This window comes from Ranitomeya imitator, chromosome 1, assembly GCF_032444005.1.
Source record: "Ranitomeya imitator isolate aRanImi1 chromosome 1, aRanImi1.pri, whole genome shotgun sequence".
NCBI lineage: Eukaryota > Metazoa > Chordata > Amphibia > Anura > Dendrobatidae > Ranitomeya > Ranitomeya imitator.
In genome coordinates, this window is record NC_091282.1 from 1,107,439,370 (window position 1) to 1,107,452,638 (window position 13,269).

A 13,269-nucleotide genomic window follows, 5' to 3' on the forward strand; every position below is an offset into this window, starting at 1 on the left:
GTCCACCCATTTCTTCTGATACATGTTGGCACCAATGACACGGCAAGGAAGGACCTACCGACAATCTGCAAGGACTTTGAAGAGTTGGGGAAGAAAGTAAAGGAACTGGATGCACAGGTAGTTTTTTCTTCTATCCTTCCAGTAGACGGGCATGGCACCAGGAGATGGAACAGGATCCTTGATGCAAACAACTGGCTAAGACGATGGTGCAGACAACAAGGATTTGGATTCCTGGACCACGGTGTGAATTACTGGTATGATGGACTCCTCGCCAGAGACGGACTACACCTCAACAAACCTGGGAAACACACATTCGCCAGAAGACTCGCTACACTCATCAGGAGGGCGTTAAACTAGAAGAAGAGGGGACGGGAAGAAAAACATTAGACTCGAACAAAGACGACCCAGGAAAACATACTCAGAAGGGAGGTAAGAACATTTCTAAAACAATCCACAGTGAGGAGATTGGAACAAAACAAAATCCTCTAAACTGCATGCTCGCAAACGCCAGAAGCCTGACAAACAAGATGGAAGAACTAGAAGCAGAAATATCTACAGGTAACTTTGACATAGTGGGAATAACCGAGACATGGTTAGATGAAAGCTATGACTGGGCAGTTAACTTACAGGGTTACAGTCTGTTTAGAAAGGATCGTAAAAATCGGAGAGGAGGAGGGGTTTGTCTCTATGTAAAGTCTTGTCTAAAGTCCACTTTAAGGGAGGATATTAGCGAAGGGAATGAGGATGTCGAGTCCATATGGGTTGAAATTCATGGAGGGAAAAATGGTAACAAAATTCTCATTGGGGTCTGTTACAAACCCCCAAATATAACAGAAAGCATGGAAAGTCTACTTCTAAAGCAGATAGATGAAGCTGCAACCCATAATGAGGTCCTGGTTATGGGGGACTTTAACTACCCGGATATTAACTGGGAAACAGAAACCTGTGAAACCCATAAAGGCAACAGGTTTCTGCTAATAACCAAGAAAAATTATCTTTCACAATTGGTGCAGAATCCAACCAGAGGAGCAGCACTTTTAGACCTAATACTATCTAATAGACCTGACAGAATAAAAAATCTGCAGGTGGTTGGGCATTTAGGAAATAGCGACCACAATATTGTGCAGTTTCACCTGTCTTTCACTAGGGGGACTTGTCAGGGAGTCACAAAAACATTGAACTTTAGGAAGGCAAAGTTTGAACAGCTTAGAGATGCCCTTAATCTGGTAGACTGGGACAATATCCTCAGAAATGAGAATACAGATAATAAATGGGAAATGTTTAAGAACATCCTAAATAGGCAGTGTAAGCGGTTTATACCTTGTGGGAATAAAAGGACTAGAAATAGGAAAAACCCAATGTGGCTAAACAAAGAAGTAAGACAGGCAATTAACAGTAAAAAGAAAGCATTTGCACTACTAAAACAGGATGGCACCATTGAAGCTCTAAAAAACTATAGGGAGAAAAATACTTTATCTAAAAAACTAATTAAAGCTGCCAAAAAGGAAACAGAGAAGCACATTGCTAAGGAGAGTAAAACTAATCCCAAACTGTTCTTCAACTATATCAATAGTAAAAGAATAAAAACTGAAAATGTAGGCCCCTTAAAAAATAGTGAGGAAAGAATGGTTGTAGATGACGAGGAAAAAATAGTGAGGAAAGAATGGTTGTAGATGACGAGGAAAAAGCTAACATATTAAACACCTTCTTCTCCACGGTATTCACGGTGGAAAATGAAATGCTAGGTGAAATCCCAAGAAACAATGAAAACCCTATATTAAGGGTCACCAATCTAACCCAAGAAGAGGTGCGAAACCGGCTAAATAAGATTAAAATAGATAAATCTCCGGGTCCGGATGGCATACACCCACGAGTACTAAGAGAACTAAGTAATGTAATAGATAAACCATTATTTCTTATTTTTAGTGACTCTATAGCGACAGGGTCTGTTCCGCAGGACTGGCGCATAGCAAATGTGGTGCCAATATTCAAAAAGGGCTCTAAAAGTGAACCTGGAAATTATAGGCCAGTAAGTCTAACCTCTATTGTTGGTAAAATATTTGAAGGGTTTCTGAGGGATGTTATTCTGGATTATCTCAATGAGAATAACTGTTTAACTCCATATCAGCATGGGTTTATGAGAAATCGCTCCTGTCAAACCAATCTAATCAGTTTTTATGAAGAGGTAAGCTATAGGCTGGACCACGGTGAGTCATTGGACGTGGTATATCTCGATTTTTCCAAAGCGTTTGATACCGTGCAGCACAAGAGGTTGGTACACAAAATGAGAATGCTTGGTCTGGGGGAAAATGTGTGTAAATGGGTTAGTAACTGGCTAAGTGATAGAAAGCAGAGGGTGGTTATAAATGGTATAGTCTCTAACTGGGTCGCTGTGACCAGTGGGGTACCGCAGGGGTCAGTATTGGGACCTGTTCTCTTCAACATATTCATTAATGATCTGGTAGAAGGTTTACACAGTAAAATATCGATATTTGCAGATGATACAAAACTATGTAAAGCAGTTAATACAAGAGAAGATAGTATTCTGCTACAGATGGATCTGGATAAGTTGGAAACTTGGGCTGAAAGGTGGCAGATGAGGTTTAACAATGATAAATGTAAGGTTATACACATGGGAAGAGGGAATCAATATCACCATTACACACTGAACGGGAAACCACTGGGTAAATCTGACAGGGAGAAGGACTTGGGGATCCTAGTTAATGATAAACTTACCTGGAGCAGCCAGTGCCAGGCAGCAGCTGCCAAGGCAAACAGGATCATGGGGTGCATTAAAAGAGGTCTGGATACACATGATGAGAGCATTATACTGCCTCTGTACAAATCCCTAGTTAGACCGCACATGGAGTACTGTGTCCAGTTTTGGGCACCGGTGCTCAGGAAGGATATAATGGAACTAGAGAGAGTACAAAGGAGGGCAACAAAATTAATAAAGGGGATGGGAGAACTACAATACCCAGATAGATTAGCGAAATTAGGATTATTTAGTCTAGAAAAAAGACGACTGAGGGGCGATCTAATAACCTTGTATAAGTATATAAGGGGACAATACAAATATCTCGCTGAGGATCTGTTTATACCAAGGAAGGTGACGGGCACAAGGGGGCATTCTTTGCGTCTGGAGGAGAGAAGGTTTTTCCACCAACATAGAAGAGGATTCTTTACTGTTAGGGCAGTGAGAATCTGGAATTGCTTGCCTGAGGAGGTGGTGATGGCGAACTCAGTCGAGGGGTTCAAGAGAGGCCTGGATGTCTTCCTGGAGCAGAACAATATTGTATCATACAATTATTAGGTTCTGTAGAAGGACGTAGATCTGGGTATTTATTATGATGGAATATAGGCTGAACTGGATGGACAAATGTCTTTTTTCGGCCTTACTAACTATGTTACTATGTTACTATGTTACCTTTCCTATCCTCGCTCTGTTCAGTAAGTCGGGCTTCACTTTGCTAAATCTATTTCATCTCTACGTTTGTCTTTTCATCTTAACTCACAGTCATTATATGTGGGGGCTGCCTTTTCCTTTGGTGTATTTCTCTGAGGCAAGGTAGGCTTATTTTCTATCTTCAGGCTAGCTAGTTTCTCAGGCTGTGCCGAGTTACATAGGGAGCGTTAGGCGCAATCCACGGCTGCCTCTAGTGTGGTTGGAGAGGATTAGGGATTGCGGTCAGCAGAGTTCCCACGTCTCAGAGCTCGTTCTATGTTTTTGGGTTATTGTCAGGTCACTGTATGTGCTCTGACCTCTATGTCCATTATGGTACTGAATTACCTTATCATAACAGTACTGGAGGCCACAAGTACTAATGATTCTCAATAGAGGGAAAAAAGAAGTTCTGAGACCATTTTTTTTTCTCTGCACTGTGTTTTGCCTTTTTTTTCCCCTAGACATTTGGGTGGTTCAGGACACAGGTGTAGCGATGGACAATTAAAGGTCTGTCTTCATGTGTGGATCAGCTCACAGCAAGAGTACAAAATATTCAAGATTTTGTGGTTCAGAATTCTATGTTAGAACCGAGAATTCCTATTCCTGATTTGTTTTTTCTGAGTTTCAAAAATAATTGTAAACTATTTCTGGCTTTGAAATCTCGCTCCTCTGGTGACCCAGTTCAACAAGTTAGGATCATTATTTCTTTTTTACGTGGCGACCCTCAGGACTGGGCATTTTCTCTTGCGTCAGGAGATCCTGCATTAAGTAATATCGATGCGTTTTTCCTGGCTCTCGGATTGCTGTACGATGAACCTAATTCAGTGGATCAGGCAGAGAAAAATTTGCTGGCTCTGTGTCAGGGTCAGGATGAGATAGAGGTATATTGTCAGAAATTTAGAAAGTGGTCCGTACTCACTCAATGGAATGAAGGTGCGCTCGCAGCTATTTTCAGAAAGGGTCTCTCTGAAGCCCTTAAGGATGTCATGGTGGGATTTCCTATGCCTGCTGGTCTGAATGAGTCTATGTCTTTGGCCATTCAGATCGGTTGACGCTTGCGTGAGCGTAAATCTGTGCACCATTTGGCGGTATTACCTGAGCTTAAATCTGAGCCTATGCAGTGCGATAGGACTTTGACCAGAGTTGAACGGCAAGAGCACAGACGTCTGAATGGGCTGTGTTTCTACTGTGGTGATTCCACTCATGCTATCTCTGATTGTCCTAAGTGCACTAAGCGGTTCGCTAGGTCTGCCACCATTGGTACGGTACAGTCAAAATTTCTTCTGTCCGTTACCTTGATCTGCTCTTTGTCATCGTATTCTGTCATGGCATTTGTGGATTCAGGCGCTGCCCTGAATTTGATGGACTTGGAGTATGCTAGGCGTTGTGGGTTTTTCTTGGAGCCCTTGCAGTGTCCTATTCCATTGAGAGGAATTGATGCTACGCCTTTGGCCAAGAATAAGCCTCAGTACTGGACCCAGCTGACCATGTGCATGGCTCCTGCACATCAGGAGGTTATTCGCTTTCTGGTGTTGCATAATCTGCATGATGTGGTCGTGTTGGGGTTGCCATGGCTACAAGTCCATAATCCAGTATTAGATTGGAAATCCATGTCTGTGTCCAGCTGGGGTTGTCAGGGGGTACATGGTGATGTCCCATTTCTGACTATTTCGTCATCCACCCCTTCTGAGGTTCCAGAGTTCTTGTCTGATTACCGGGATGTATTTCATGAGCCCAAGTCCGATACCCTACCTCCGCATAGGGATTGTGATTGTGCTATCGATTTGATTCCTGGTAGTAAATTCCCAAAAGGTCGACTTTTTAATTTATCTGTGCCTGAGCACGCCGCTATGCGGAGTTATGCGAAGGAGTCCTTGGAGAAACGGCATATTCGCCCGTCATCGTCGCCATTAGGAGCAGGGTTCTTTTTTGTAGCCAAGAAGGATGGTTCGCTGAGACCTTGTATAGATTACCGCCTTCTAAATAAGATCACGGTTAAATTTCAGTACCCCTTGCCGTTGTTATCTGATTTGTTTGCTCGGATTAAGGGGGCTAGTTGGTTCACCAAGATAGATCTTCGTGGTGCGTATAATCTTGTGCGTATTAAGCGAGGCGATGAATGGAAAACTGCATTTAATACGCCCGAGGGCCATTTTGAGTATCTAGTAATGCCATTCGGACTTGCCAATGCTCCATCAGTGTTTCAGTCCTTTATGCATGACATCTTCCGAGAGTACCTGGATAAATTCCTGATTGTGTACTTGGATGACATTTTGATCTTCTCGGATGATTGGGAGTCTTATGTGAAGCAGGTCAGAACGGTGTTTCAGGTCCTGCGTGCTAATTCTTTGTTTGTGAAGGGATCAAAGTGTCTCTTTGGTGTTCAGAAGGTTTCATTTTTGGGGTTCAACTTTTCCCCTTCTACTATCGAGATGGACCCTGTTAAGGTCCAAGCCATCCATGATTGGACTCAGCCGACATCTCTGAAAAGTCTGCAAAAGTTCCTGGGCTTTGCTAATTTTTATCGTCGCTTCATCTGCAATTTTTCTAGTATTGCTAAACCATTGACCGATTTGACCAAGAAGGGTGCTGATGTGGTCAATTGGTCTTCTGCTGCTGTGGAAGCTTTTCAAGAGTTGAAGCGTCGTTTTTCTTCTGCCCCTGTGTTGTCAGCCAGATGTTTTGCTTCCATTCCAGGTCGAGGTTGATGCTTCTGAGATTGGAGCAGGGGCTGTTTTGTCGCAGAGAAGTTCTGATTGCTCGGTGATGAAACCATGCGCCTTCTTCTCCAGGAAGTTTTCGCCTGCTGAGCGAAATTATGATGTGGGCAATCGAGAGTTGCTGGCCATGAAGTGGGCATTCGAGGAGTGGCGTCATTGGCTTGAAGGAGCTAAGCATCGCGTGGTGGTCTTGACTGATCATAAGAACTTGACTTATCTCGAGTCTGCCAAGCGGTTAAATCCTAGACAGGCTCGTTGGTCGCTGTTTTTTGCCCGTTTTGACTTTGTGATTTCGTACCTTCCGGGCTCTAAAAATGTGAAGGCGGATGCTCTGTCTAGGAGTTTTGTGCCCGACTCTCTGGGTTTATCTGAGCCGGCGGGTATCCTCAAAGAGGGAGTAATTGTGTGTGCCATCTCCCCTGATTTGCGGCGGGTGCTGCAAAAATTTCAGGCTAATAAACCTGATCGTTGCCCAGCGGAGAGACTGTTTGTCCCTGATAGGTGGACGAATAAAGTTATCTCTGAGGTTCATTGTTCGGTGTTGGCTGGTCATCCTGGAATCTTTGGTACCAGAGAGTTAGTGGCTAGATCCTTTTGGTGGCCATCTCTGTCACGGGATGTGCGTTCTTTTGTGCAGTCCTGTGGGATTTGTGCTCGGGCTAAGCCCTGCTGTTCTCGTGCCAGTGGGTTGCTTTTGCCCTTGCCGGTCCCGAAGAGGCCTTGGACACATATCTCTATGGATTTTATTTCAGATCTTCCCGTCTCTCAAAAGATGTTAGTCATTTGGGTGGTCTGTGATCGCTTCTCTAAGATGGTCCATTTGGTACCCTTGTCTAAATTACCTTCCTCCTCTGATTTGGTGCCATTGTTCTTCCAGCATGTGGTTCGTTTACATGGCATTCCAGAGAATATCGTTTCTGACAGAGGTTCCCAGTTTGTTTCGAGGTTTTGGCGAGCCTTTTGTGGTAGGATGGGCATTGACTTGTCTTTTTCCTCGGCTTTCCATCCTCAGACTAATGGCCAGACCGAACGAACCAATCAGACCTTGGAAACATATCTGAGATGCTTTGTTTCTGCTGATCAGGATGACTGGGTGTCCTTTTTGCCTTTGGCTGAGTTCGCCCTTAATAATCGGGCCAGCTCGGCTACCTTGGTTTCGCCGTTTTTCTGCAACTCTGGGTTCCATCCTCGTTTCTCTTCAGGGCAGGTTGAGTCTTCGGACTGTCCTGGTGTGGATACTGTGGTGGACAGGTTGCAGCAGATTTGGACTCATGTAGCGGACAATTTGACCTTGTCCCAGGAGAAGGCTCAACGTTTCGCTAATCGCAGCCGCTGTGTGGGTCCCCGACTTCGTGTTGGGGATTTGGTTTGGTTATCTTCTCGTCATATTCCTATGAAGGTTTCCTCTCCTAAGTTTAAACCTCGTTTCATTGGTCCGTATAGGATTTCTGAGGTTCTTAATCCTGTGTCTTTTCGTCTGACCCTTCCAGATTCTTTTTCCATACATAACGTATTCCATAGATCATTGTTGCGGAGATACGTGGCACCTATGGTTCCATCTGTTGATCCTCCTGCCCCGGTTTTGGTGGAGGGGGAGTTGGAGTATATTGTGGAGAAGATTTTGGATTCTCGTGTTTCAAGACGGAAACTCCAGTATCTGGTTAAGTGGAAGGGTTATGCTCAGGAAGATAATTCCTGGGTCTTTGCCTCTGATGTCCATGCTTTCGATCTTGTTCGTGCCTTTCATATGGCTCCTCCTGGTCGTCCTGGGGGCTCTGGTGAGGGTTCGATGACCCCTCCTCAAGGGGGGGGTACTGTTGTGAATTCTGTGGCAGAGCTCCCTCCTGTGGTCACAAGTGGTACTTCGGCTGATTCTCTCTGTGAGCTTCCGTTGGTGGAGGAAAGTGGTACTGCGGCTTCTGAGTTTCCTTCCTCAGGTGATGTGGTGAAGTCGTTAGGTGCTGCTCTATTTAACTCCACCTAGTGCTTTGATCCTGGCCTCCAGTCAATGTTCTAGTATTGGACCTGTTTCCTCCTGGATCGTTCCTGTGGCCTGCTCCTCTGCATAACTAAGTTCTGCTTTGCTATTTTGTTTGCTGTTTTTTCTGTCCAGCTTGTCTATTTGTTTTTTCCTGCTTGCTGGAAGCTCTGGGACGCAGAGGGTGTACCTCCGTGCCGTTATTTCGGTACGGAGGGTCTTTTTGCCCCCTTTGTGTGGTTTTTGTAGGGTTTTGTGTTGACCGCAAAGTTACTTTTCCTATCCTCGCTCTGTTCAGTAAGTCGGGCCTCACTTTGCTAAATCTATTTCATCTCTACGTTTGTCTTTTCATCTTAACTCACAGTCATTATATGTGGGGGCTGCCTTTTCCTTTGGGGTATTTCTCTGAGGCAAGGTAGGCTTATTTTCTAACTTCAGGCTAGCTAGTTTCTCAGGCTGTGCCGAGTTGCATAGGGAGCGTTAGGCGCAATCCACGGCTGCCTCTAGTGTGGTTGGAGAGGATTAGGGATTGCGGTCAGCAGAGTTCCCACGTCTCAGAGCTCGTTCTATGTTTTTGGGTTATTGTCAGGTCACTGTATGTGCTCTGACCTCTATGTCCATTGTGGTACTGAATTACCTTATCATAACAGTGTACGCAGTGACATGTTTTTGCATGCGTTCGCTTGTGGATGCATATGCATGCATCCTTTGGAGGTGTCCGGCGAATGCAACATGTTGCATTTTTTGAGGCGGCAAATATTGCTCAATCATCCACATGCGACGATTGTGGATGATTGCATAAAAAAACGCATTACTGTCTATGGGAACACATTGTTACGCAAGGACATGCGTACGCTTGTGTTCGATAGGCATGCGTACTTCTGACTAATTTTGCCTTGGATATGATGTAACCACCTGAAAATTGCCAGCTGTATAAAAGGGGGCGTGGAGACAGGAAGTCCATTACTCTCAAGACTCTTGATGCGGCCACAGGACATTGGAAGAAGGCACAAAACTCTTGATGCGGGCACATGACATTGGAAAAAGGCAGAAGACTCTGGATGTAAGTATGGAATCTTTGAAAAGGTCTGTCTGTCTCTCACTGCATTCTGTTCTCATGTTTTTTTTCTGTTGCTTCTAGACTTTCATTCCTTGCAGACTAGGTACTGCCATCCTGGTCCCAGTGCCTCCGTCTTGGTCCCAGTACCACCATATTGGTCCCAGTGCCGCTGTCTTGGTCTCAGTCCTGCCATCTATATGTAAGTATAGAAGATGTGAAAATGTCTTTCTGCCTTTGCTTTCTGTACAGATTTTTTTTTCATTCCTTGTAGATAAGGTGCTGCTGTCTTGGTCCCAGTACCGCCGTCTTGGTCTCAGTGCCTCTGTCTTGGTCCCAGTACTGCCGTCTTTGTCCCAGTGCTGCTGTCCTCGTCCCAGTGCTTCCATCCTGTTCCTGCTGCTGTTTTGCTCCCAGTGCAGCCGCCAATGTAAGTATAGTGTCTGTGTTTTCTAGTCTGTCCACACCTTCGCTTTGTTCTTTCCCTTTCAATGTGTCAATCCCTTCCAACTTGTTTTCCACTCCTAATGTGTCCTCTTCCCCAATGTGTCTTCCCCCAATGTGTCTGACCCAACCCTCTAATTATCTTACACTTCCCAGGTAACAACTTCCCCAAACACTCCTAACCTGCCCTCACAGCCCACCACCCCCCTGGTCCACCATGTTACTCCCTCCCACTGACCCCGAAAGTAATTAATCATTTTTTCTTTTTTTTTAAAAAGAAATTGTACATTTTTCATTTCTATTAGTAAAAATTGTTTTGATTCACAATACCGGTCTCATAGTGTTTCTTTATCTTTTTATTTAACCATGTGTGTATTGTTCAGTGAAGTATGAACGGGTGTAACAGTTAACGTGTTTATTATATAAGTTAGATTCAAGGTGTTAATATTAGAGTCAGAAAACATTACAGGTACATAACATTACAGGTACATTTTATTTACAGGTTAAACCATTTCATCTTGCCACGACACACATCCACTATCAGAAACAAAATAGGCTGCAAATTTATGCCTCATTTGGGCAACTTCGACTGTAGTCCTCAGAGGGTGATGTTGGTAATCCTGCAATGTGGTATTAACAGTTTCCTCAAGTTTATATATATTTTTAAAATATTTTTAAAACCATGTGTCATTTTCTTTACACTTCACAAATACTTGCTACTTTGTATTGCTTTATCAAAGAAAATAAAAATAAAAAAAAATAAGTTTGTGGGTGCAACGTGAAAAATTGTGAAAAAGTTCAAGGGTATGAATACTTTTTCAGGGCACTATAAATATGTTATATTGTTATAATCAATAAAAGTAGAAAATTGATATGTAGGTTTGTGGGGAAAGACTCTGTATAACTTGTAATTTATGCATTGAAATCTCTTCATATTTTGGGCTTATGAGTCAAAGGGGTGGTCCTAATCAGAAGATAACAGGTTCTCTGTATATGTAAACATGCAGACTTAACTGTCAAGAACTGTTTAGTACAACCCCCTTGACTGATAATCCCAGACAGAGCGAGATTTCAGTGAATAAAATATTAATGGCTCATGCAGGAGATGTCCTTTGTTTTCGGTCTAATCTCGGACTGCATGGACTGGCCACAGGTCTCCCGACCGGAGTGTGAAAGCTGCGTATATTTCTATGATGCTGTTACGCTGAGGTTGGGAGACCTGCAGCCATTTCATGCTTGAACACATGTGCTAGGATGTCTGGATAAGCGTTAATACTGATCAATTTTCCACAAACCTATATATCAATTTGCTCCTTAACATGTTGCCCACTATAGAATGCACAGCTTTTCTAAGATGATTTTCTAAGGTTCCTTTTAAATATGTTTATGGATTAGGCTGACATATAATGCCTTGACTTCAGTCGACTTCAAGGACAAGATGTGGTATGAGAAGGTCTCCCAAGTTTCCAACCTTCAACTCTTCCACAGTTGTGGAACTGGCAGTGTGCTCTAACCATATATTTGCCCGCTCTGTAACACTGTGGGGTAACAAAAGACAGTTATAGAGAAATATAGAGTACAAAGTAAATCATTATTTTTTGACATCTTAAAATGTTATCAAACTGTAAACTGTGGAACAAAACAGAGACTGTAATAAAAGAATATTCTGCAGATGATACAATTTTTATTTTATTTTTTTTCTGACCTAGGTTTGCATGCTTTCTTAAGGACAGCCCAACATTAACATTACAGAAAGTGGTAATGCCAGGAACAATTTCAGGACATTCCTTAAAACATTGCACAGGAATAATATATGGTAAGCACTTATCATAAACCACTAAAAAGGCTCTTGTTATAACATTTAACACTTAATGAGTCTTAACATAAAAGGGAATCATATTACTTTTATCTGCATGGAGAATTTGTATCCATTGATATAGATACGGTGGCCACCCAGTTATCTGCACTGGTCACAATATGGGCAACTCAGTGGTCTTTGCACAGGCACTGCATGTATTGACGCATGTGTGCCCAGCTGCCCAGAGGCATCAACATGTTGTTCTCAGTGGGAGGTGTATGGTCTGGGTATCTGTATCCCCCGGGCATGCTCCAGTAATGCCTGTGAGCTGATCTGACTGTCACACAGCTCTGAGCACTGTTGTTCCTCATCATCATTATCATACTCCTAAACTGTCCCCTGGCTGTACCGTTGGGTACCTGGCTGCTGTTGGAACAGTAACCCACCTTCCAAGCCATGTGTGGATGATAGGCCTGATAACGGTGTGAATTAGCACTGTTCCTCCTGTTCCACTTCCTCCAGTACCTCATCCATCATGACCTGAATTGTTTTTTCCAGTACGCATATAAGTGATAATGTATCATTGACTATGGCGTCACAGCACTGGCCATATTGATGTAATATTCGAATTAGTGCAAGATGGCACACATGTCTTGCATTGAAGCCACTCATTGGTGGTGAAGTACTGTTGTTCTGCAGAGAAACTTAAGGTACTGTCACACTAGACGATATCGCTAGCGATCCGTGACGTTGCAGCGTCCTCGCTAGCGATATCGTCCAGTGTGACAGGCAGCAGCGATCAGGCCCCTGCTGGGAGATCGCTGGTCGGGGAAGAAAGTCCAGAACTTTATTTCGTCGCTGGACTCCCCGTAGACATCGCTGAATCGGCGTGTGTGACACCGATTCAGCAATGTCTTTGCTGGTAACCAGGGTAAACATCGGGTAACTAAGCGCAGGGCCGCGCTTAGTAACCCGATGTTTACCCTGGTTACCATCCTAAAAGTAAAAAAACAAACACTACATACTTACCTACCGCTCTCTGTCCTCCAGCGCTGTGCTCTGCTCTCCTCCTGCTCTGGCTGTGAGCGTCGGTCAGCCGGAAAGCAGAGCGGTGACGTCACCGCTCTGCTTTCTGGCTGCCCGGCGCTCACAGCCAGACCAGAGAAGCAGAGCGCCGAGGACAGACAGCGGAAGGTAAGTATGTAGCGTTTGTTTTTTTACTTTTTAGGATGGTAACCAGGGTAAACATCGGGTTACTAAGCGCGGCCCTGCGCTTAGTTACCCGATGTTTACCCTGGTTACCGGGGACCTCGGGATCGTTGGTCGCTGGAGAGCTGTCTGTGTGACAGCTCTCCAGCGACCAAACAGCGACGCTGCAGCGATCCGGATCGTTGTCGGTATCGCTGCAGCGTCGCTATGTGTGACGGTACCTTTAGTCATGGGTTCTGCAGCTGAAACGCCCCTATTGCCTGCTGCTGCTCGCACAGTCTCTACAGCATATGTAAGGTGTTGTTCCACCTTGTGTTTACATTGCATATCAGCTGATAAGCGGGAATGCAGAAGTGAAGCTGCAGCATAGGCAGGCAAGCAGTAGAGTGAAAATGATGAAAGTGCATACACAGTCTCTGCGCTTTCAGCAGAAGCTCTGACATGAGTGGGTAGTTTTCCAGGAAGCTCCGCACCATCAAGTTTAGCACATGCACCTGGCAAAGGATGTGCATATAACCAGTTAGGCCCAGAGCTCCTATAAGATTTCATCTGTTATTGCACACCACCAGGTTGAGCTTGAGGTTCACCAACACCAACCATTCATCTGTCTTCTGTTTG

The 13,269-nt window shown here is 44.2% G+C and overlaps 1 protein-coding gene across 3 annotated transcripts in view; it reads left to right on the forward strand.

Moving 5' to 3' along the window:
- Positions 1 to 13,269, forward strand: part of KLKB1 (kallikrein B1) — a 194,258-nt gene that overhangs the window by 35,842 nt on the left and 145,147 nt on the right. For all 3 annotated transcript variants that reach the window (XM_069744368.1, XM_069744367.1, XM_069744366.1), the window contains one exon: positions 11,354 to 11,460. In XM_069744368.1, the coding sequence (XP_069600469.1) occupies positions 11,354 to 11,460 (107 nt within the window). The remainder of the gene's footprint in view (positions 1 to 11,353; positions 11,461 to 13,269) is intronic.